The sequence below is a fragment of the Eptesicus fuscus genome, chromosome 13 (assembly GCF_027574615.1).
Source record: "Eptesicus fuscus isolate TK198812 chromosome 13, DD_ASM_mEF_20220401, whole genome shotgun sequence".
Taxonomy (NCBI): Eukaryota; Metazoa; Chordata; class Mammalia; order Chiroptera; family Vespertilionidae; genus Eptesicus; species Eptesicus fuscus.
The window spans coordinates 74,115,065-74,140,936 of NC_072485.1; the positions used below are offsets into that span (position 1 = coordinate 74,115,065).

General features: G+C 42.6%; 1 protein-coding gene across 1 annotated transcript; it reads right to left on the reverse strand.

Annotated features, from left to right (window-relative positions):
* Window positions 1-5,076: 5,076 nt before the first annotated feature.
* RAG1 (recombination activating 1) lies at window positions 5,077-8,208 on the reverse strand. Its single transcript, XM_008146798.3, has one exon. It carries the CDS (start codon window positions 8,206-8,208, stop codon window positions 5,077-5,079), a length of 3,132 nt encoding a protein of 1,043 aa, XP_008145020.2.
* Window positions 8,209-25,872: the final 17,664 nt, after the last annotated feature.

The window sequence follows — 25,872 nt, forward strand, 5'->3', positions numbered from 1 at the left end:
TGCCCACCAGCCAATCAGGAGTATGCAAATTAACCCAACAAAGATGGCAGATTAATTTGCATATACAGGCACCGAGCAACCAGGGGTGGGGCAGGACACTTGCATCATCGCCATGGCGACGATGCAGGTGTTCTGCACCACCACAGCCGCTCCAGGCTTCTGGACGGCGTGGGAAGGCAGAAAGGCGGCTCCTGGCCAGAGCGAAGGCGGTGCCGGCAGCTAGGGGAAGGCCCACTCTTGCATGAATCTTCGTGCATCGGGCCTCTATATTCAAATAATTGGCCAAAGGGTACCAATTTTCAGCTATGAGTTTTAGTTCTGAGGAACTAGTGTACAAGGTGGTGACTATAGTTATTGATATTAAATTATACACTTGAAATTTGTTAAGAGAGTAGATCTTAAGTGTTTTCACTATACACACACACACACACACACACAATAGGTATGTGAGGTGATGGGTGCACTAATTAACTTGATTTTGGTAAATATTTTATAATGCAAGTGTATATCAAATCATCATGTTGCACCTTTAAATATATATATAATTTTGTTTGCTCATTATACCACAAAAAAGTTGGGGGAAGTGAAACAAAGCAAGGATAATACTAGTAAAAAAAAAAAAAAAAAAGTAAATTGAAGAAGATGCTAGCCTGGTGCTGGATCCCTAAGGCTCCTGCTGTGCTGGGAGTTAATCTGTCACTTGCTGGATTGTGGGTTTCTGGAGGATGGGGCAGAGCTGCTGGAATAGGGAAGGGTACAGGGGGCCTTGGAGCACATGCTATTTACCTACAAATACAAGCATACTTCAGTGTTTTAAAGCTGTATGGTTACAGAGGCAGCCCAGATGACTGTCAGTTCTGAGTAGAAGGGAACTGGGATGTCTCCTGTAGATGATAGAGAGATGACTGAGCAGTGCTAAGGGGAGGTGGACAGAAGCAGAGGGGAAATTGTGTAGAGGTGACTTGGCCATTTTCTGGCTGAAATAAGCTTCCTTGACCTTGTGTGTAACATGGAGAGAAAAGTAGTACCAACTCCAAAAGGATCCAGTAAGAACTCCATATGCAGAGTGCTTGCCACATTGTTTGCTAAGTGGTAGCCATTGTTGATGTTGTTATTATTATTATCACTAGGAAAAGCACTGGACAAAAGAATCTGGGTTGCAGCTCTGTTCTGCAAATATCTGCATAGCCCTGGACAAGTCATCCTCTCTGACCAAAATGTTGAGTTTATGAATATGTGAATTTTCTGGGGAACAGATCCATATTTTTATCAGATTCTGAAAGGAGTTAAAACCCTCTGATTTACAAATCCTACATTTTCAAAGGCTTACTGTTTAGCTCAAGTATCCAGGACCAAATTATCTCATTCTGCATTAGTATAAATGATACTCATTATCACAAATCTGTTGCCCTTTAGTCTAAAGATCAACCAATTTATTTTGTGTTTCCCTCAAGAAAAAAGGTGTTACTTCATTTTTCAAGTGTTGGACTCGATATTATTATTTGAAAATAAATCACAATACCCGTTATTTCCAAATTTTAAACTTTTATTTCAAATACTTAAACATAAAGTTGTTAATAGTAACCATAATATTAATGAGGAGTAGAAATATTAAAATATAAAAATAAGTATTGAAACACATCCTTCCTTGAATTTGAAAACATTTGACATGGAAATATAGGTCCCCCCACATCAAATAAATCCATTTCATTCTGGTACCTGAACTGTCCCTAAAACAAAGTTCATGGAACAAACTGTGATTATTTGTAAGAAAATAAAGTGAACTACAATGCCACAAAAAGAAAAAAAAAATGATCTGAGGTAAATTACTGTAGTTAAAGAAAAAAAAATAGGGACAAAATATCCACTCATTTAAAATCTCTCAGCATTGAAAGGATAGACCCTGTCTCATACAATAACTGAAGATACGTGCAAATCTGCCATCAAAAACCACTTGCATCTGAGTGATTTGTCCCTCCAAACCACCACTGGTGCTTACAGATTCTAGCTCCCAGCTGTGTGGAATTTGAATTCTGTTTGATGTAATGCAAGACTCACACACTCAACCAAAAAAAAAAAAAAAAAGAAAGAAAGAAAAGAAAATCTTTATCTTCATCTATATTTTGTGAAAACAAATTGAAGCAAAACTAAATTCCAGCTCACATGGAAGGAAAAGACATCTTTTCCTCCTGCTCTTGCTTCTCAGAGCGTGTTTATGAATCCCAAAGTGCTTTTTGACTTCACACGGACCATTCATCAATTTTCATCAGCCATTATCGCTGGTCCCTGCAGTGCCCCTCGGTGGGCTGGAAGGAAAAGTGGTAGAATCGGTTCCGCAGGAGGAAAAGGCATTGCACTTGCGAAGCTCCCACCCATACTTCAAAGAAATGCTCCGTTCACTGGGCTGCATTTCCCTGGAGTATGTGATTGCATTTACAACGCGCATTGTCAAAAGTCAAAGTGGAGCATAAAACCAGGGTCTGCAATACTGCGGTCTCAACAACAAGGGCAAAGACAACCAGAGGCAGCATTTCTACATATTGAAATGCCTGTGGCCAGATGTTCCCGGGGCTTATCGAAATGTGATCCGATTAAGGGATCATAGGGATGGTTGTGCTGGAAATCATGCTGTTAGTCACATGCATTCAAAATTGTTCCTACAAGGCTAGAAAAAGGGAATTTAATACTGGAAAGTATTTATAGTGCCACCAATTGAGTAACAGAGTGGAAATGGGGGGGAAATCCACAAACCAGTGCCAGCATGCTTTGGGGAGTAGGCTGATGGCATGAATTCCGCTGTTTATTAGTGCAGAGACACGCTGTAAGCATTCAACAGGATGAAGAAAACGGGTGGCTTAGAAGTCCATTCATTTATAAAATGCAAAACTTTCCTTTTTCAAGAAAAAAAGAAAACTGAAATATGTATATGGTTTTGATGACTACATTACAAATGTCGTTGTGACTTACATATATTCTATATATAACAAGCAAGAAAAAACTGCTGTAGTTATTAAATGAAAAAATACTGGGTTCAATCCCCATTAAGAACACCAAACGCATATCATTTAGGAAAATGTCACGGATGCAGGTTAGACAACTAAATTACAAAGCTCCTTGATATACTGTGTATGAAGCGTGACACTGATGGCCAATAAAATCAAAAGAAGGAAAAACTAATTAACACTAACATATTGTTTTGACTCACTACATATAAAATCCCATGCCTGCTCTAAATTGCCAGCAATTGGCAATTCCCAAATTCCTAAGGATGCAGACAACAGTTTCCAAATAACTAAAGCCACCAGGTCTGGGGGCTCTTGGGAGCTTTAGCATTACTTTCTAGCAAAAATCCTAAAGCACACCAATAGCTTAAAACCCACCCATCCCTGCCTCCAAGAAACATGATCCCAGAATTATGAACTGTAGGGATTAACTGTGGGTCCTAAACAAGTACGATCCTGCCTTATAAAAAAAAAATAGTGAGTTGTGGTAGAAAGAACATGGCATTTGGAGACAAAAGGCCTGAGTTCAAATTCCACATCAGGTATCTATTATACTTATGACTTTGGGCAAATCATTTAACCCTCCATCAAATAGGGATAATAGCCATGTCTATGTCTACCCCACACAAAAAATCAGGCAAAATAAATGTAAAAATATTCCAAAAGTGCCATAAAATAAAAACACTCTACAAATGTTAACTCCTCCACTGTACTGTGAGCAGGCTGTACCTAAACTTAGCCAGTGGGAGAAGTCCAAAGGTATCCAGCTATAAAAATCTCAATATGCTTATCATGACAGAAAGAGTAACACATGCCCTAGCTGGTTTTGCTCGGTGGCTAGAGCATCAGCTTAGAGACACATGCCCAAGTTGCAGGTTCGATCCCAGTAGGGAGCGTGCAGGAGGCAGCCAATCAATGATTCTCTCTCATTATTGATGTTTCTATCGCTCTCTCCCTCTCCCTCTCTCTGAAATCAATAAAAATATTTTTTTAAAAACATACAGAAGTTCACTAAAATTAATTTTAAAAAATAGAGAGAGAGGGTAACACATTGCAGAGGGAAAGACTCCAGGAAACCTGGATTTTGTAAAATTGATCCAGGTTTCATATGGAGAAAATATGGCGGATATGTTCAACAGGTTATTAAATCTGTGTTTACACAGTGAGCAAACCCAGGTTTTAGAAGCCTCTGTGGCTCTGACATTGTCGAACAAAACATTTGAAGACTAAATTAATCAAAATTAAAAAGTAAAAATAAAAATCACACCTGGTTCCGGGTAGCTAAGTAGGCATGTATTACCAAAAGATTCAATAACTAACTGCAGTGAACAGTTGTTTTCTTCAACTTCATTATTTAAAAATCCATGGCAGTAGATGACCTCCTAACCTTTCAAGGTTCCAATAGAGACATTATTTAAACCTAGAAAAAGTTTAATTTTCCAAACATTTTTCTGGATATAGAGTATTTCTGTATGTACCAAATGAGAAAACACATTGAATACACTTTGTGTGTGCCATTGTCCCATTCAAATGTAAGATATTATTATTATTATTATTAGAGAAATCTAAAAAGCTCTTTCATATCCTGTAAAATAAGCCAAGATATGTGAACATTATAAAATAAAGAATTCTACAAAAATGATATAGAAAACACTTGTATCTCAATACAAACTATAATAAATGGGAGTGAAATGGAAACCACAAGACAAATGCCTTCCCTGGCTGCTCTGGTCATTCTTTTTTGACAACCTTGGCTTTGATTTTCACATCACTCATGCACACACACATATCTTCGTTAATCTCTGGTCCCCTGCAGTTACTTCTGATCTGAGTAACTGAGCTTTTCAAATAACTCATTTCTCCTGTTGCTTCTCTGAACTCCCTAAACAGCACAAGCAATCGGCTCATCAGTTACCCATTCCTGACATGGTTGCAGCCCCGGTGGCCTCTCCAACCTACCACCTCTTGGGTGGTGAAGCCCCGCACACGAGACCGAAAGGTGCTAAGAGAAGACCTCAGTGCAACCCAAAGGAAAACTCATTTGCAAAACCAACTCATAAAGTGGCTGCCCTGCTTAAAATTCCATTGAATCTTGAGTTTCCAGAGAGTCCTCTAGGCCTAATGGGTCCTCTAAACTTGCCTGCGAGTTTATGGTTAACCCAGAGTTTTTTAATGCATTGTGAGCATTCATAAACTTCTGGAGGTATTTGGAGGTATACAGCCAGTGATGTTTCAAGACATCTTCCATCTCGTAGCACTTCGACTGCCTGGCATTCATTTTCCGGAAGCGCCTGAACAGTTTGTTGCCAGACTCATTGCCCTCACTTGCCCAGGCCCCGATGGAGCCATCCCTCTCAATAATTTCAGGGACGTGTGCCAGGGTTTTGTGAAAATAATTGGTGATCTTGCCCTCGTATCTATACTTGAACTTGGTGGAGAGGAGCTCAGCAAAACGCTGGGAATTGAAACTATACTGGCAGAGGGATTCTGGGCACTCTTTAGCCGGGCATGATGATCGCCACACGGGTTTCATCTTCAGGTAAAGGTCCATCAGCTCCCTCAGAGCCTCATGCCTCTCCTCGGAGGGAATTAACTCACAAACGGCCTCAACAGTCTCTTTGGTCATGAGCTTCCTGGCAAAGTTGCCATTCATCCTCATGATGGGTTTGAGGTTCATCTTCTTCCGGAGATGCTTGTCCAGCGTGGCCTGCCACCTTTTCCTCTCCTCCTTGGAGGCGTTGGGATTCCTATACACCTCCCCGATCTCTAGCTGGAAGATCTTGTAGAACTCGGCCGCATTGCCAATGTCACAGTGGAGTGCATCTATGGAAGGGACTGTCTCGATGAAGGGCTTGGCCGAGACCCCTTTCACCCGATCCCGGAGTTCTTCCACAGACTCGTGGTAGGGGTTGGATCGCCAGACCTCATAGCGCTCCAGGTTTTCGGCATGGCTTCTGGTTATGGAGTGGAAGACAAGGTTTTGAGAAGCTTCCAGGCGGGTGGCATCACAAAGGGTGCAGATGTAGACGGAGCCAGAAGCCTCCAGGCCTTCTACTTCGCGGACAAGTTTCTCATCATATCCAGTGCCCCTGAAGATGAACTTGAAAGTCCGGAGGATGCCTCCCATCTCCAGCATCAATTCGCTGCTCTTCATGGCCTCCCTCTCGGCAATGAGAGGGCTCAGGATGGCTGTCAGGGTCTCGTGGTCGGACTCATCTGCCAGCATAAGGCACAAGGGCTTGCAACACAGTTCAGAGTTGGGCTTGGCTTCCTCAAACACCTTCACATCCTGGGAGCCATGGGCTATGGTAATCTTCATGACTGTGAATGAGAACCGAACCGCCTTTTCGGGGACCGCTGGCCCACTCCCATGCTTCTCACTCACGTCTCCCATTCCGTCACAAGACTCCTTCACCACTACGGTGAAGGGGCCATTCAGGTAATCATCGAGGTCTTGGGCTTTCATGCCTTCCAAGATGTCTTCTTCCATGTCCATCAGAGCAGACACCAACGCTGAATCATAGCGAAACCGCTTTGCAATGGTGTCCACAGGGTAGTCATCCACAGAGGAGGACAGTCCAGACAGCCCGTCAATAATGCCCACGTCGGTGCTGGAAGACACGTTCTTCAGAGGTGGCTGCCACTCGAAGGGGTGGTAGCCCGGCAGAAGGACCTTCTCAGCGTTCCGAAGGGCGTGCAAAGGCTGAAAAATCTGCCTCCCCGTGATGGCTTTCACTGTCCTGTACATCTTGTGGTACTGACTACAGCTGAGGAAGGTGTTGATGCGGATGGCCAAGCACACAGCTGGCTGCAGGCCAGAGCCACGTCCCTGCATGATGGCCTCCAGCTCATCGGCTTGTCTGTGCTCATTTCTCGCCCTCAGCGCCAGCAGGAACAAGGTCAGGCACACGGACTTGACATCTCCGCCTTCTTCTTTGTCAGCAAAGGCCTTGACTTGTAGTTTGAGCTCCCTCAGACGGTGCTTCTGAGCCCTCCGGGTCAGGGACAGGAGATGCTGGCGGGGCCGGCCTCCCTTATTAATATGCACAAAAGTCTCTTTGGAGTCCTTGTGGCTTGCTACATGGTGATTATATTTTTCCAAGGTGACCTCCTCATTGCACTCCTGCGCTGGGCATTTCACCACCAGGGAATTCAAGATGCTCAGAAAGGACTTCACTGGACTCTCCAGGTCCGTAGGGAAGCAGGGATATCTGCAAGAGGGACAATAGCTGCCCATGACTTTGAGGCATCTGAGAATGCAGATCCTGCAAAACACGTGCTTACAGGTGGTCTCCACGGGGTCGGCCAGAATGTGTTCACAAATCTGGCAGGAGATAGATTGCACAAAGTGGGCCGGAAAGTCCACTGCCAGGAGCTTGGTACTAAGATGGATCTTGCTGCAGTTGGCGATCTGCTTCATCACTTCCTTGCTACTGGTCCTTGCCTGGACTCTCTTCTTGCGCTGACGTGCTTGTCTTGCTCGGTCAAGCGCTGTTTTGAGTTTTTTGCTGAGCTGCACGTTTGGCTCACGACCCTTCCTCTTGAGTCCCCGACGGGCAGTGTGGCAGATGTCACAGGAAGGTGTGTGGGGGTGCCACTCCATGGTTGCATTCCTCGGGAAGTAGACCTCGCATGGGGCGCTGCTGAACTTCCTGTGCATGATGCTCCAGCAGTTATGGCAGAACTCCGTGGGGTGGATGGAGTCAACATCTGCCTTCACATCGATCCGGAAAACCTTAGCAATGAGGTCTGGCCAGGAAGTGGCTCTCTTTTCCTTCTTGCGTAAAAGGACTTGGGTTTTACCATCCACGGGCCCGTGGACTGGATATCTCCTGCTGTGTTCACCACTTTTAAAAGAATTCCCACAGATGCGGCAGAGATGCCGAAGGTTGGCTTGGTGGATGGCTTTGTCTCTTGCCTTCCCATCGTCATGGGATTTCCTCAGAAACTTAGGGTGCGGCTTTAATGCTGGTTGCGTCGAGGCCGGCTCCTCATCACCAGCCTTGTCCGGGACTGCAGGAGACTGCTCTAGAGGGACTTTCCCCTCAGAGGACTCATTCTTTTCCGTGTGAGCTTCTTTGGGTGCCTTTTCTAAGGATCTCACCCTGAACAGCTTAAATTTCCATTCTGAAAATTTAATATGCGGGTGCTGGATTTCATCTGGGGCCGAACTGAGACCCAGAGTGGGTGGCAAAGAGACAGCCATGCTGGCTGAGGTGCCTGGGAACAATGAAAACAAGTCAGATTAGGGAAAAAAAATGTCAATATCCCATGGATGTATCTCGGAAGGAATACAAATTAATACATTCAAATATTCGCTCATTAACTCATCCAAAAAGTGACTTATCAAGCCTCCTATTTTAATATCCTACATTAGGTGCTGATCATACCGCAGAGCACAGAGTCCTCCCCTGTTCCGACACTGCTTCTGGTCTCTGTACCGTGTACCAAAGCGCACGCACCACCCATGGTTCATCATATATACGCAGGTACCATCTTAGTTTCTTCCCACCCAAATCTTAGGTTCTCTTTGAGGACAGAATCTTTGAGTGATTCATCTCTGTCTCCCCAAGTTTCCTAGTACACCTTAGGTGCTCAATCGTTATTTGCTGAGTACATGCAAGGAAAAACTGGCTACTAAAACCAGAGAAAAGTCATATTTTTCACCTTGCATTAGCCTCATTGCGCTCGCTGGACAATATATTTCCAGCTTTTTAAAGCAGACTCCCGAGAGGTTGGTTGTTTATTTCTTCCAAATGGGTCATAAAGGGATGATAAAGCTACTAACCCAAAGAAAGTAATTACTCACTCCTTGAAGGATGAAGTGAATCTTGAGGTTTATGAATGCAAACTAATAATAAGAATCATGGATAGTAATTTTGCTTACAGTTTTAATTAGTGAACACTGCTGCAAATTATAAGGCTGTCTCTATATTCGAACAAAAAACCACATTATGCTCTAAACCTGCAATAAACCACAGTGGGCACATACAAAGATTCCGAAGGACTTTTAAGATGAAAAATTCAAGTCATTCCAGATATAACCATAAGCAACTTTGAGGTGTTTATTGGGCTGCCATCCTGAAAGACATTACGGGCAATGGTCATTAGCTCTATAGCTTGTAGCAAGAGGTAGGAATAATATTTATCTGCTGGTAATAACAAAAACAAAAACATTGGCCATTTCATATGCCAGGAAAGCCTACAAATCTGGGTTGTGGTACAGACATCAATAGTGCTGTAGAAAAAAAGTCTGAAAATGCCATTTGGGTCCTTTCTAGACCCAATCAGCCCAATACTCTCAAAATTCTTTAGTACCGATAATTGGAAAAACAGCAATTGTATTTTCAAACTACCATCTTTCTCTCCCAGATTCGCCTGGGTGGACACTCTTGACCCATCAATTATATCAGGCAACACTTCTCCCCCTCAATTAATTAACTAACCAAAGTGATGTGCTCATGGAAGCTACTCCTCAGGTGAACACACTTTGGCCACGGGTGGCATGGGGAAGGGGAGCGCAAGGGTTAATCCTGACTGAAGCCAACAAAGTTTCTTTTTAGGTCATCCTTTAAACTACCGAAGTTCATCCCATCTTGCATGCATTATGCATCAGAGATTGATTTTTTCATAAAAGCTAAAAGCCAATTTCCAAGACTTGGTTAAAGGGAAAATCCTGTTAAATTGTTCCATATGCAGAATTGTGTGAGAACTAAACAAATTCCAAACTATTTCAAAGGTCTCCTTAACCTCAAAAGTATTTCAGCAGCAACCCAACAAATACCTCAAAGTTGTTTATGCTTCTTCATTGAAGTCCCTAAATTCTGTCCTGAGTCAGGTCACCCTGTCTTGTTGGCTTGACCTCATTCCCACGTGTCTTTTCATTCCTTTAGCCTTTCCTTTCCCAGTCTTTGTTGAATGCACTCATTGTCTGGAATTCCATGATAATAATGACCCTCTCTGGAGCTAATCACAGTTGAGTTAGTCAAGCACCAGGCATGTTGGAAGGGTCTCTGGAACTATCTTCCCTCCCTCCCTGCTCCTCTGCTGACTCCCACTGGCCTGTAATGATATATCAGAGTCTACCAAAATCCACTTATCTAAATACCCCCATGGAAAGAGTGCCATCAACAAGCCGTTATCAGTGCTTGACATCCAAAGCAAATGTATTTATTAGATTGTTTTTCAACTCAACTGCTAAAAGTTTATTCAAACTAGAAGCAAGAAGGTGGTGGGGGTGGGGGGAGCTGTTATTCTTGTTTTTAGGGGAATATTCACCAAAATGCTAATAGTAGTGATCTGTGGGAGCTATAGATATTGTGTTTTTTATCCTCACCTATGATTTTTTTACTTTTCCTAAAAATTACCATGTATTACTTTTAGAAGAAGATAGAACTTTTAAGCGCTAATGAGATATTTTTATCTATCTAATTAGCAAAGATTAAAAATATTGACATTACTCAGCTTTAATTAAGGCAAGGGGAAATCAAAACATCTTCATACATTTTGGGGAGGCACGTACATTGGTGCAATATCTCCAGCGGCAATTTTAGCAATGCCTCTAAAAAGCTTAAATACGTGTATTGTCTTTGGTCAATATATCTGCTTTTAGAAAGTTATTCTATAGAACCGTTTCTACATGTTATTCTTGTGGAAATAAACATTCCACAGGTTATTCCCACATATGTGAAGATAGAAAGATTTGTTTTTTTAAGATTGTTACTTTAAAAATAGGAAACATTACAAATAGTCACCAATAGGTCATTTTTAAACTATAGTCCAGTATAGAATGGAATACAATACAGAAATTTAACATTTCTATATGTATATGTGCAATTTCGATATGCATCAACATTACAGCAAGATGCCCACATGACAAAGCAGAGAACAGAGCAACAATAGCATATAGTGGGGCTCCTCTATGCAAATTTGTTCATGTTTGAGTGTACCTGAGAGGACAGAGATTCTGAAGGACATGCACTGAAGTCTTAACCTTGTCCACTGCTTAGAAAATAGAGTTGATGCTGGTAAGAAGGTCTCTTCATTTTCTATTTTATTCATTCTTATATCATTTGAATTTTTCACAACAAACATTATTTTTAAAATGTTTGTCATCAATTCAATTTAGGGGAAAATGTTTTCAAGACTAGATTTACATGTATATCCATAGTCACTTTTTCAGATTTCTTTCTAAATTTGCCCCCAGGGAAGTTTCAGACCTGGCTCAATCTCAAATCTGACCACCATCCTTAGTTTATCTTTCTTTTCTGGGAAGCGTGTAGAGAGGGGACTGAAATGTAAACCTGTAGACAGCATGAAGTTAAGAAAAGAGTTCTCTTGTAGTCACATTTTTTTCATACTCAGAAATCTTGCAAATGCTTCATCTCCTCACTTCTAACAAATGGTCTCTGCAGTAGACCAGCCTCTGATTCTAAAAAGGCACAGAGTCACCTGTACACACCAGTCTGGTGTGGCTTGGACGGGGCAGAGCTGTCATTGGTGGTGACCACTATCATTACGTCCTTCAGGGGGTTGGGCCACCACAGCAGCAGCAGCCCCCATCCTAGCCCAGCTTTCCACCCTACACACATGCACAGCCTAGTACTTGGCCCTCAGTTTCCCCTCTTAACCTATTCAACTTGTTCTACACACAATTTCTAAGTGACTAATGTATGACCCCTCATTGCGGCATCTGTTCTGCTCATTCATGCAGTCACTTCACACATACTATTGTCTACAACTTGCCTGGCACCATCATCCAAAAGCTGGCAGCATCAAAAGCTTTTTTCTAAGTCTCAAGCAGCCACAAATTAACCCCAAGTTTCTTGTCTTTCCTCTAGGCAACACAATGCTTGAACTACTTCAGAAAGAGAAGTGTATTGTCACAAGCCCTGGCCAGGAATCCTGGCTCAAGGCCATAACATCAAAGCAGGGTTTCTACAGTGGTCTCAAAATTATTAGGTATCACAATCCTTAGGGAGCTTGTGTTTAAAAAGACACACACACACACACACACACACACACACACACACACACACACACTAATGCAGATCATCAGCTCCCAGAGAGTCTGATTCCATTGACAAGGGATGAAGTCCAAAAATTGTATTGTTTAACACACATTCCAGTGATCCTGCTGTGAGTGGCCCACAGGTCACCCTTTGAGAAATACTGGTCTCCTCCTTAGTCCAATCTGATTCAAACAAATCCCGGCAATACTTGGCAATAGCGTTCCTCCCACCCTGCAATTTGTTTGCTCCTGATCATTTTTCTTGCCTGGACTAGCACAGTATTTTTCCCCCCAGAGACTCACACCTTTCTTTCTGCTGCTTTGTTGACTCATTCATCCAAGAAGCACACCTTACACCCTTCCTCTGCCTGCAACATTCATTTACAGTCACTCAGATAGTCTGCATCTTCTCTACGAATCTACTGTGTCTTCCTAAACTTGGTATCTTGTTCCTTTCTATTTCCATACACTGGAGAGCAAAATCAAATTGATGTCAGCATCCCCCTCTCCCTCCCTTCATCCCCTGCAAGGAAAAAAAAGCCCAAGTATTTCTGATTAGAAACATAAAAATGTAAATAAATATGTAACTCAAGGCAGGAAAAGCTCGAGTGTTACCTTGCTCAGCAGGCTGCCTGGGCAAAGTGTTGGGATGTCTGTAACTCAGTTGATATTATTGGATACCAACAAGAAAGCCAAGTGTGTTCTCCTCTCCCTCCTGGCTCTCTTGTCCCTCAGAAAAGACTGCTGCATTATTTATCAGCTTCCACTGCCCTTCCCAGCCTCCCCCACCACGGAGGGCTAACCACAGATAATGGCAGCCAATCACAGCCCAGGAGCCCCCAGCTCCAGCTGGCACCTGGCTCTTCAGGAAGCTTTGTTGGGGGACCTGAGTGAGAACCCTGCATTGGGTGGGGGGAGGAGGCGGGGTTGGAGCATTGCCAAAGCTGCCAGGTCACTCCCCTGTTTGGCTGGAGATGATATTTTTCTTTTTTAAAAAATATATTGCTTTACTGATTTCAGAGAGGAAGGGAGAGTGAGAGAGAGAGAGAGAAACATCAATGATGAGAGAGAATCATTGATCGGCTGCCTCCTGCATGCCTCCTCCTGGGGATCAAGCCTGCAACCCAGGCATGTGCCCTTGGCCGGAATCAAACCCAGGACCCTTCTGTCCGCAGGCTGACACTCTATCCACTCAGCCAAACCAGCTAGGGTGGCTGGAGATGATCTTGTCAATATAAACTCTGGCTTTTGCCAAGATTCTATGGCTCTGTACCTCAGTTTCCACGTCTGCAAGATGGAAATACTAAGAGTATATACTTCAAAGAGTCAATGAGGTTATATAGGGAGAGTTAATAGGGAAGTGCTTAGAACAGGGTCTGCCCTTGGTAGATACCCATCAAATGCTAACTATACAATAATTTTTATTATGATTTTGAAATGGTATCCAAACCACCACAGAATGCTCCTACCTGGTCAATTCTCAGTTCAGGGATGTTGGGCTCCTTGACAACACTAACTATAAACACTATTAGAGTTTTGAAGTCAACAGACTTTGATGTCTCAATTTCCTCATCTAACCCAAGATTGATAACATTAGCTCCTAATTATTGAGAGCAACAAGTGAGTGCTTATTGCTTCTAAGTGCTTTAATATCATCTGTCACAACAATCCTATACATTTGATGTTCTTATCTCTAAAGAGAAGCAACAGAAGTTTAGAACAATGAGCAACATGCTGGTGGTCACATAGCCACAACATAGTGAAGGTGGGGTGGGCTTCTTTTTTCTTTTTAATATGTTTTTATTGATTTTAGAGAGAGGGGAAGAGAGAGGGAGAAAGAGAGAAACATCAATGATGAGTGAGAACCATCTATCAGCTGCCTCCTGCAGCCCCCCACCCCCCACTGGGGATTGAGCCTGCAACATGGGCATGTGCCTTGATGGGGAATTGAACCTACGGTCTCTTGGTGCATGGGTCGAAGCTCAACCACTGAGCAACACCAGCTGGGCAAAAAGCCTGTGTTCTTCAGCACTGCACTCTATTGTAAATGGAGAATATTGAAAGCCACTTGCAGCAATAGTGTGAGAATGGCTGTAAAATGAACATCAGTATACCTAGCCCAATCTGTATTTCAAATCCCCTTTATAATTCTCAGGCCAGCTTTATCCCCAAAGTACCACTGTGTTCAGCTAAGATGTGAGGAATGGCCTTGCTCTCACGGGGTCCTCAGCACAAACTGTCTAAGAGGCAGGTGCAAGGATCTCGCCATGCTCTGCTGCCCTTACTAGACACTCCTCTTTATATCCCCACTAGTTTGCACTTGGGCCTATCCAAACACAAAACAGTCCTGGGACACAGTTTCTGCTCAGTAAGGAAACTCAAGCCAGGGCAGAAGCCATTGCAATGACATTGAGAGGGAGGGGAACTGGCCTGTGACCTCTAGGAGCTTTGGTGTTTTATGTCCCAGGGGTTGGAACCTTCACCTGAGGTTCACGTGACATTGTGAGGCCGGGCAGGTGGGAACAGACTATTTCCTGACGACAGTGCACATGTTCAAGTCAGCAGGAAGCAGAGCCTCCAGGATGTGCCTTGATGTTCTCTTTAAACAATGGGGTCAAGTGCAAAGGAGTCACAGGTGGCTGACATGAGAGAAGCTGCCCTTTCTGTCCATCCTCCATGCTCCATCTCCATTGAACTCACATAAAGAGAAGGAAAGGGCCAGATTTTCTTGCTTTACTTCAAAGGGAAGAGGGAAAATAAAATCTTAAATAATTGGGGAAAAGTAGCAGGTTCCAGCTTCGAAGGATCAGGCTTAATCCATAGACTGACTTAGAAGTTTAGTAACACCAGGGTGACCAACCGACCCAATGTGCCCAGGACCTTCCTGGATTTAGCCCTGAAAGTTCAAGGCAAATTGGGTCAGCTGGTCACCATTTAGTTCCAAACCAGAACTAAAAAATGTTCTGAGCTCAAAAATTCATAAAAAGAATCTTTTTCAATTTTTCTTGGGAAAATCAGTGTTCAAAGAGACCCACCAAAGAACATTATTCTGTCCATGGGGGACAGGGCATGAGGGTCAGACCAGATAATGGGAGATCTTTCTTTTTTAATCGTATTCACCATTGATTTTTGTATTGTTTCATGTTTATCAGTCATGTATTGCTTTTATAAATAGAAAAAACACAAGATTTACAAATAAACACACGTGTTGATAATGAATTTAAAAGAAGACGAAAATGTTGAGTGCATATGAAGATAAATTCTTCCAATTGTTTTGTTTCATAAAAGTCTGGATTTGTATATGTCAGATTCTTCAAGGGCAGGATTTCCAATATTTTCTTGTTCTTCCCCATTACACCTGGGGGCTCTTTCTCCAATTCATGTTGAAACCCTGTTGTTATCACCCATCCTTTGCTGTGAGATGGGTCCTCCACTGGATCACCAAGAAAAACAACTCGAGTGAGGGGCCCTTCTCCCTTCGCCTGGCCACTAACCTGTTCTTGTTTCGAATCTTTTCCACACAACGAATTCCACCTGAAGCAAACTTTGACTTCCATCATGAAACAGCAAAGTCGGAGCTACCTGAGATTCTACGTAGTTCCAAGCAAATTACAAATAAAAAACACTGTTGACAGATCTCAGCCAATTTAGCAAGTGGAAAAGGGCAAACTAGAGTTTGAAGGACTCAATGCCAGGTTCCAGCCTCCGGTGCGGCCCTCCCTCTGAGTGATCAGCTGTGGTTAATCATAGAAGCGCCAGCAGGCCCTACCCAGACCAGGCTCCCACTGGGCACCTACACCCCACTGCTCCTCCCGGCACCCACCTCTCCATCCACGCCCCAATCCCTCCCTAGCAAGTTGCCCACGCACACTCCCCTTGGCTCCCTGCAGGCCCTTGTAAGAGACCTTTTCAAATTCAATTTCTTCCCAGACAGCCAGCTCTGGTTGCTGATATCAATCAAGATCTACTCCCGCAGCTGTGGTCTGAGCGTGTGAACACTGCATTTTGTGCTCTTATCATAATCCAGCAGATGCTGTTTACTGACATTATGATTACAAATATAAGCATGTATCTCTATATGTCCAGCTAGCAAAACTCCTGTCTTCTAACATCCAATTGAATGCTAGAGCTGGAAGGGATCTTAGAGGTTCTCTGACCCACTGGAAGCATTTTATAGGTGAGAAATGGTCTCCCCAGAGGACCACGTGCCCTGTTCAATGTCACGGGAGGGAGTTAGTTGCAGAAATAGCATTACAAACCCGGCCTTCTGGGTCCCAGGACCCTCCCTCTCTCCATGCCACCTTGTTTGTTTCCTCAGCCAGGGAAGGAACTGGAGTTGGCAATGCAGCAGAATCTGAACAGGTCATTGCTAGATTAGTGCCTTCGGTGATCCCCAAGCTTGCCACGGTCCTGATCGTGAGAGCCAGCGTCCCCACACGCTCATTTCTCCCCCGCTTCCCCAGTCTTGCAATTGCTTTCTAATTAACTCCACGTTGATTATCCCTGTTAGTAAATTTCCTAATGCATTATTAATTGCCCTAGACGTCAGCTGCAGCTCATTCCCCACAAGTTCAGGAGTGCCGCAGCGGACTTTCTGAGGTTAGCGAGGCTGTTTTCTAAACAGCTAGTGCCATCATGTGGGCAAAAAGGTCTACATCACTGAGCTATCGGAAAAGGTCTCCAAAATTAACTGAATCTGTGGTTTGGAAGGAATCCTAAGTTTGGTTTTCTTCTCTCCTCCCCTTATCCCAACTTCTATATTCCCTCCCTACCCCTCCACTATTTCCTACCTCTTAGGAATCCCCCATAATCCCTAGTGACTAAGAAACAGCCCCCAAAGCTTAGGCAGTCATAGGCCCCACAGCTAACTAACCTCAGAAACAATGGAAATTTATTTTCCTGCAGTTCAAGATCCAGGGCTGGTCTCCAATGAGTCCTTTTCCTTGGCTTGGCAGATGCTGCTTTCTCACTGCATCCTCATTTGGCCTTTTTTATTTTTTTTTATTTTTATTGTTCAAAGTATTACAGATGTCCACATTGTTTTGTTGTTGTTGTTTTTCCCATTGACCCCCTCCTCCCTGCATCCGCCCCTCCCAAGCCTTTGCCACACTATTGTCTGTGTCCGTGGGTATATGCATATAAGTTCCCCTGGTTAATTTCTCCCCTTCCCCCTCCACACACACACACCCCACCCCCACCTTTCCTCTGTAATTCATCAGCCTGTTCATGGTTCTATGTCTGTGGATCTATTTTGTTCATCAGTTTATTTTGTTGTTTATATATGTGACCTTCTACGGTCTCTTTCTCTTCTTACAAGGGCTGTAACAAGGATACTATGCATTTATATGGAATAATCTTCAAGAGTTACTCTTAGTAAAAAAAGGCAGGAGGAAAGTGAGGTACAGAACAATGTTCAGGCTAACACATAGATAAAAAGTGAGGAAAATATGTATGTAAATACCTGTTTTGCTTATATACGCATCTATTGTTTCTGGGAAGACACACAAGAATCTAGTTACACCGGCTGCCTTCAGAAAGGGGAACTCCAGGAGAGAAACGTCCCGCTGCCTCTAGTACCTTTTGAACTGGAAGGTTCTATGGCAGAACTAGTTCCTTCTGCTTCCTGCCTCCGGAGTTGCATCCCGCCTTCCGTTGGAGTGGCTGCGTTACTCCAACCTCTGCCTCAGTGGTCACACTGCCTTCTCTGCTCACTGTGTCAAACATCCCTCTGCTTCCCTCCTATACGGACACTTGTGGTCCCATTTAGGACCCGTTTGGATAATCAGCCCATCTCAAAAGCCTTAATGTAATCGAATGTGCAGAATTTTGTGAGGAAGATAGCATTTAGAGCTTGCAGGGATTAAAACCTGGTATCTCTGAGGGCCATTATTTATTTAGCCTACCGTATCTACCTTTAAAAAATTGCCACAGGAGGCCTACCGGTTCACTAATTGTGGCAAATGAGTCATATCAATGTCATAGAGGAAGCTAGGCGAGAGCTAGATGCGGATTGTCTGCACTACCGTCTCAATGCTTCCCAGGCCTCTTAATGCCTCAGAGACCACACTTCCATGGACGTCATGTTCTTTCTCCGTGCACTGTCCTCCTCTTTGCCTTCTGGTGACGAGTGGGAGGGTGGCTGGTCAGAGCCCTCTGTGTGTGTCAGGCCTTGCCATTGGAAAGGTCCATGCAGACACCAAACTCGGACCACTTCTGGGGCAGCCTCTCCTCCTTCTTGTACATCTATTGGTCACAACAGAGGCCACTAGTCAATTAGCCCGACTACTCCAAGTCAGCCTCTCAGTGAAACATTACAAAGGGGGGACTCAGTTTCTTTATTTGTAGAAGCAAAGGAGGGAGGGGATAAGATGCCCGCATCTCCGTCATTTCACTCTGTATCGTCTGCATTATTTGTGTTTTATTCAAATATCACCTGTGTTATTACTTGTTTAATATTTGTCTTTAAAGGAAGTCGCCTTGCTTACTTAAGTTTATTTGCTTAAAAAAAAAAAGGATTTTTTAATGTTATCTTATGGTAATGGCAAAGATACAAGGCAGGAGGGGAAATGCTCTCTAATAAGAAGGAAGGTTAGTGAGCATAAAAATCTACCAGCCCCAAAGAGATACTCTCCCTTTCCCTGAATCAAAAGGATTGATAACATTTGGAAAAGCCGTTCAGTGTTAATGTGCACCTAATATTAATATGTCCCCATCTAAAATCCTCTTGTGTGCTACCTAAAATATCTCATGTACCACAATGAGACTTCGTAAAACGTCAGCGTGTGATGTCTAAGAAACTTTCCAATTCTAAAATGCTGCCACTTGTGTGCACTGCCAATCACGCCACACCGGTCGTTGATTGGCTGACTGCAAAAAGTCAATTCAGGAACATGCCCAGTGGGGTGGCGGGATTGAGACCACCAAGCCGCAGTTGCACTTTCTTAATATAGCTCCTGTTGTTTACAGCTCTTCCGGCCTCACCTGCTGTTTGTCTACATCTTTCTCTGGGTCCCAGAGGAAAACAACAGGCCAGCATACCACTTCATGCGGAAAGCAGACTGGGGCTCCAGAATACCCCCATTTGGTGGGAGATGGCCCAGTCCCCCTGCCTTCACTCCTCGGGACTCTGAATTCACCATCTAAACCTAGGAAACATAAGGGATGGAGAAAATCCCTGTGCCTTGGATCCGATTGAGGTTTTAAATCAACCAACCAACACTCCCGAGTTTTTAAGCATGCGTATTGTGTGAGACAGGGGTCACATCATTTAACCTGCTGCTTGCCAGCTTCGGGTTAATTGGGCAGATGATATTAAAGCTGTTGCTATTAATGAATGGAAGAAGATAGGGCATAACTGCTAAATTACATGCTAAAACCCAGGAGAAATGTAAAGTTTCAGAGGAGACTACAGGAAGGCCAGTGTGTAATGGAAAATGAAGATGCTATACTTCCATAAAACTACCCATATTAATCTTAGTATATGTTAAACCCAGCTTGTTACTCTAACCTGATTTTTCTCTCAAAACTAGAATTACAGGGGGAGAGAGAGAGAGAGAGAGAGAGAGAGAGAGAGAGAGAGAGAGAAAACATCGATGTGAGAGAGATACACGTTGATTGGTTGCCACCCCACAGGCCCTGACCGGGGACAGAAATTGAACATGCAACCCAGATTCATGCCCTTTACTGGAATCAACCCCACCACCCTTCTTATAATTGCATGTGAATCTGCAATTATCTCAAAATTAAAATTTAATTTTTATTAATTACAAGCAATTGCAAACTTGAACTGAATCCTAGATAGAAAACCTAACCAAATTAACAGCTCTAACGGATTATGTGGGGTGCCATTGGAGGAATTTTAATTTGGATATATATTAGAAAATATTTATTATATAACCCCTACGTTCATTGCAGCATTATTCACAGTAACCAAGACATGGAAACAACTCAAGTGTCCTTCAATGGATGATTAGGTAAAGAAGATGTGGCACATATATACAATGGAATCCTACTCAGCCATAAGAAAGGATGAAATACTATTAGTTGTGACAACATGGATGGATCTTGAGAGTATCATGCTGAACAAAATAAGTCATGTGGAAAAGGACAAGAACCATATGATTTCACTTACATGTGGGACATAAGACAGAAAACAATGAATGGATGAACAAAACAAACAAAAATTATTGACACAGACAATAGTATGGTGAATACCAGAGGAGAAGAGAAGGGTGTGGGTTAGTAAAGTGTAAAGGAGATCAAATAAATGGTGACAGGAGACTAAACTTTGGGTGATGATCACACGATGCAATATACAGATGATGTATTATAATAATACTAGAGGCCCAGTGTACGACAGTCATGCGCTGGAGGTGAGGGGTTCCTCAGCCCAGCCTGCACCCCTTCGCAGTCCAGGAGCCCTCAGGGGATATCCGACTGACAGTTTAGGCCTGCTCCCTATGGGGAACGGGCCTAAGCCAGCAGTCAGACATCCTTAGCGCTGCCGCGGAGGTGGGAAAGGCTCCCGCCACCACCACTGCACTCGCCAGCTGTCAGCCCGGCTTCTGGCTGAGTGGCGCTCCCTCTGTGGGAGTGCACTGACCACCAGGGGGCAGCTCCTGCATTGAGCATCTGCCCCCTGGTGGTCAGTGCGCATCATAGCGACCGGTCGTTCTGCCCTTTGGTCAATTTGCGTATTAGCCTTTTAGGATAATTGTGTATTAGCCTATAATTGCGTATTAGCCTATATAGGATAGGATTGTACACTGGAAATTTACATACTCTTATTAACCAATGTCATCCCGGTAAACTTAATAAAATATTTATTGTATAAGTTAAGTTTCTGAGTGTGATAAGGGTGTTGCAGTTATTTCAGAGACTATATAACTGCACTTATTCTTAGTATACTGAATTTCGGGAAAACGTATAACAACATCTGCACCTAATTCAGAAATTTTAAAAAAAATAAAAACTTCTCAAGTAATTTAAAGGGGGTAGGGAATGAGGGAAGAAAGGAGGCAGGGAGGGAGAACATGGAATATTTCTGGAAGATAAACAAATAGGCAAGACGCCCAGGAGTGGTGGGTAGGCAAACAGCCTCCATAATCAATAGTTATGAACTTTGTCCTGTAATTGGAATGGTTAATGTCTTTACTTCCCTCGACAAGCACAAGGGCTCCTTTTCCAGTCTCTTAGGTAAATGCTGTCAGCTTCTTAGAAATCTTAAGTGTTTTTCTGGCTAAATACTGTCATGTCACCCTTTTTCAAAAGCATCTGAGCAGTACCTTTAAACAGCCTTTTTCAAGTTTGCCAGCCTATGGCTCCGAAGTCCACCTTCCCCTCCTGACTGAACATCCTGAGGTCTAGCTTCCCCACTGGAATGTCAGCAAACGACAAGGCAGTTCCTAGAGGTGGCTCAGACTGTCCTTCTGTTGTTGTGTTGTGACGTTGATGAATGCATGGGTTGTGAGGAGTGGTCCCCAAGCCCTAGCAGGTAAGCACATCCTTCACTCTCAATGTAGTTATATAAATAGCAAGGCCTGTGTTTTACATGTTAAGTTGGTCATATTATTTTTTTTTCCTTCACAGTGGTTGCTTCAGGAAAGTAGCACTGGGTTTCAAAAATATAAGGGGAGCACTTTTACCTTTTATTTTTCAGCCTTCTGTATGTGACTATTTTATGTGGTGTGTGAATTTTCATTTCTTTTTTAAATTATTGGTGTGTGTTTATTTTTTTAAAATAATGCTCAATCCTAGAATTCTAGGGAGAATGAGTAAAACACACGCCGAGAAACAGATGGAAAACAAAAATGACAGTCTTTCTGGGAAGTCCTTTGTAACACAAGCCATAAATATCTACAGCCTTTGACCTACCAATTTCCATTGGAGGAATTCATCTTCAAGTAATAATTTAAAATGGAGGGAAACAATTCATGCACAAAAGTTGATTGACACATTATAAAAGCAAAAATAGTAAACTTTAGAGGAAGAGTTCATATACCATAGACATAGTCATATAAATAGGAAACTGTACATTCTTTAACATTACTTTGAGGCTTTTCAATTACATAGGAAATACTTGATATAAGAAATGAAATACAAACTATTTTAAGAGCAACGGAACTAAGGTTGATGAATCATTCCAGTTTCCAATTGTGTTCCAATTTCTAATACTTTATTTCCTCTCCGGAATATGATGTTTGGCTCTTTCCAATTTAGTTTGAAGGGATTTCCTATCAGAAATCATGCCCCTCTGATCGTGGCTAAAATGATCTCTTGCTTATAGATTTCTGGCATTGACCCTTTGTATCTTTAGTTCACTGGTACAGAAAACAAAAACTGTAAATGACTTTTAACAGATTCTGTAAGAAGAAGACAGCCCACCACCACCCGCAGAAAACCATTTTACAAACCTTCCAGTGTGCATGCGTCAAATCTTCAAAGATCATTATTAACTTAACATTACTATATGTTGTATCCCCTACAGAATCTCCTTCAGGAAAGTGGTCGAATACAAACTACCATTCAGAACAGAAATTTACTTTGTTATAAGGAAGCGGTCAGTTTCATGTTATTCATTCAAGCAATATTCTACTTAGAAAATCTAGAAAGAAATGTGTTCCGTCCTGGCAGAAATTGGGATGAAAGTATGATTATTTTGGGTGGATGAAATACTGAAACTGAAAATTAATTTGTTCTTAACAATAACAACATATTAGCAACACCATAGGAAAAATGCAAATTCGGGCAAAGGCTTCAGAGGAACTTGGATTGTGACCGACTCTAAGTGATTAAAAAAAAAAAACACTCTAAAAGGTGTAATAGCATTCACACACACACACACACACACACACCCTTTCCATTCCCTCTTATAGTGAAGCAGATTTTAATTTACTTAATTTGTCATTGAAATGAACCGCACTGTCTCATCGTTGGCTGTTCCCAATCTATAAAATAATTGTATATTCTCCCCAAAGCATTTTTATTTAGTTGTTCCAAACAAAATACATATCTTCTATAAAAAACAGTGTTAGACATTGAGACTGGTTTCCAAGTCTGCCCTGCAAAAGACTTTGACTCATATTGCAATGAAAAGACACAATTACTGAAAGTAATGCTGTTGCATCAGAGACATTCTTTCGACTACATTTCAGGCAATTCAAGGAAACTAATGTTATTCATTTAATTGCCTTTTGGGGAAATTACATTGTAAATTCGAATCAGGAACACTGGAAATCTGTCTCCTGTTCTTCCCACCACGCAGCTCAAGCCACAGTCAGGACACTTCCTCTCGTCCTGCCTCAGATTCTCCTGCTGCTGCTGTTGAGAGTCTCCATACCAGCAACCAGCAGGAACACACACACATGAGGCTTTTGAACACAGAACCTTCCTGAACGGTCAGCCTCTAGTTGTTCCAGAATATGCATAAGCCAGAAGTTTAGACCTACATTTTTTATTTTGTGCTACAATATCATGATTAAAGTTTTTTGGTTTTTTATTGATTTCAGAGAGGAAGGAAGAGGGAGAGAGAGATAGAAACATTAATGATGAGAGAGAATTATTGATCGGCTGCCTCCTGCTCTCCCCCTACTGGGGATCAAGCCCGCAACCCAGGCTGATGTGGAATGGAACTGTGACCTCCTCCATGACCTCATGGTTCATAGGTAGACGTTCAACCACTGAGCCACTTCAGCTGGGCTAAAGTGTTTTTTGTTTGTTTGTTTGTTTGTTTTGTGTGGGGTTTTTTTAATAAGGATCCCAATATCCGGAAAGATTCAACATTTCCCATTCAAGAGGTCAAACATGGGAAAATCTGACTGAGCGATGTATTTGATATGCAAAAATTGGAAAGAGGCAGACTCAAGCAGGAATGTTGTAATGTCAAAATAATTTTCAAAAAATTAAACACAACCTCTAAACAAATATAGAATTACCATATAGAATGAACACATGTCAAAGATTTTATTCCATCCATTAATTAATGAATCATCAAGAGGATAAAGCTAGTTCAAAGGAAACTTGGAAAAAACAGAAATTTTATATAGTCAGTCAAAGGAATGCTAAAATTAGTTTCCCTGCTTAATAGATATGAAACCAGTTAATATCTTCTAATGCATTAACCTCTGGGGTTTGGCTTTTTACTAGACAAAAATATCTAAGTTAATGTGTAACCTCAGTGTCTGATCTCTAATCAAATAGTAAACAGCAAAGCCAAACATGGGTGAATTCTCAGTCATATATAAATAATTATTAGGTGGACACATTAAACAATGACACTAAAGGACAGTAGTCTTCTTCCAGCTATATTTCAAGTTTTGGATGATTTTTTTTTTAATAGTAGTTGTTTTTAAGGTATCCAGAAGAGAAAGTACCAAGAGAACTCGTAAGGGATTATATACCTTGGTGAATTAATCTGACCCTTAGCTCTGCCAGTCCAACAACTGATTTTATCCACCAGGTGTGCCTTAGAAAATGGACAGCAAGCAAGTATACCAAACCAGACAAAAGCAATTCATTTATATCAAAAATGTACCTCACAAATAGATCAGATACCTGCATCCTATGGCTGGTACATTCTTTCCCTCAAGGAAAGCAGTAAATTGGGTCAACTTATCATCTCAACATTGCTTGATGAGCAGTGGTGAAACTAGGAAAAAACTGGTCCCAGTGCAGTGGACAATTTTTGCCCTCCCCATTTTTCCAAATGAAGAAGAAGAAGAAGAAGAAGAAAGAAGAAGAAAGAAGAAGAAAGAAGAAGAAAGAAGAAGAAAGAAGAAGAAGAAGAAGAAGAAGAAGAAGAAGAAGAAGAAGAAGAAGAAGAAGAAGAAGAAGAAGAAGAAGAAGAAAATCCCCTCCTTTCTCCAAGAGCAGGAAAAAATGATTGTGCCACAAAACATTTGGGTTCTTGAATGGGATTTAGGAAGAAGGTGAAGAGCGAAGGCCAAGTGTTTTTACTCCTTGCTAGTAGACAGGCTTTACCAATTGCCAAGGACAACACCGGGACTTCTGCAGATGCCAAGGTGGGTTCCAAAACTAAGCTTCTGCCTCCCAGTAGCTGTCAGCTCTCAGCCTAGACAGTGGACTGAACCCAGGGCACACCATCCAAGCCTGGTATTACTGTCTGCAATCTCCCAGGAGCCTTACCTCACACCCCCACATGACTACACACCTTACTTACCTTCCCTCTTTGCCGCCCCTACCCCCCAACCCCTCCACACACACACTTCACTGGTCATCCCTCCTCCCTCCTCTGCTCTCTGAGATCTTTCCCTGATTTGGGTGGAGTGGGGTGGGAAGAGGGAGGGAGAAATGGCGGAGGCTGCCTTGAAACTTACTGTACTTGAAACCTATTCCAAGGCCAGAATCCTCTCTTGGGTAACATCCCTTCACGTGCTCCTTTGGCTACATTTGGCCACTGTTAACGCGTGTGCATTCCTTCAATAGGTAACTGCTTTCGCAACTCAAAGGTTCGAGGCATCAGGCCATCTCCAAAACTCCTGGACAACAAACGGGACATTTCAAGGCAGGGCATGTCCTCCTCCCTGCAGAATGCACGTGGGAAATGCCATGCTGGATCGCTCTGACCTTTTTCTAGGCTCCGTCATCGCTAATGCCTCTTCTGATGAACTGCGTCTTTTCCTGGTCTGTAACTTGATCAAAAGGTTGTTATAGTTACTTTCCTGCTCTTCCTGTGTCTGGTGTAAGAAAGATTCTGACTTTAAGGTGCTCTTGTAAGATGATATATTCCAGTGCATACTTTTAGGTTGGCATCTAAAAATAGTTTATAAGTTCAAATAATTGCGAAGAATGTAACTCTACCATGGTGTATATTTTACACATGCTTTACATATTTTTGACAAA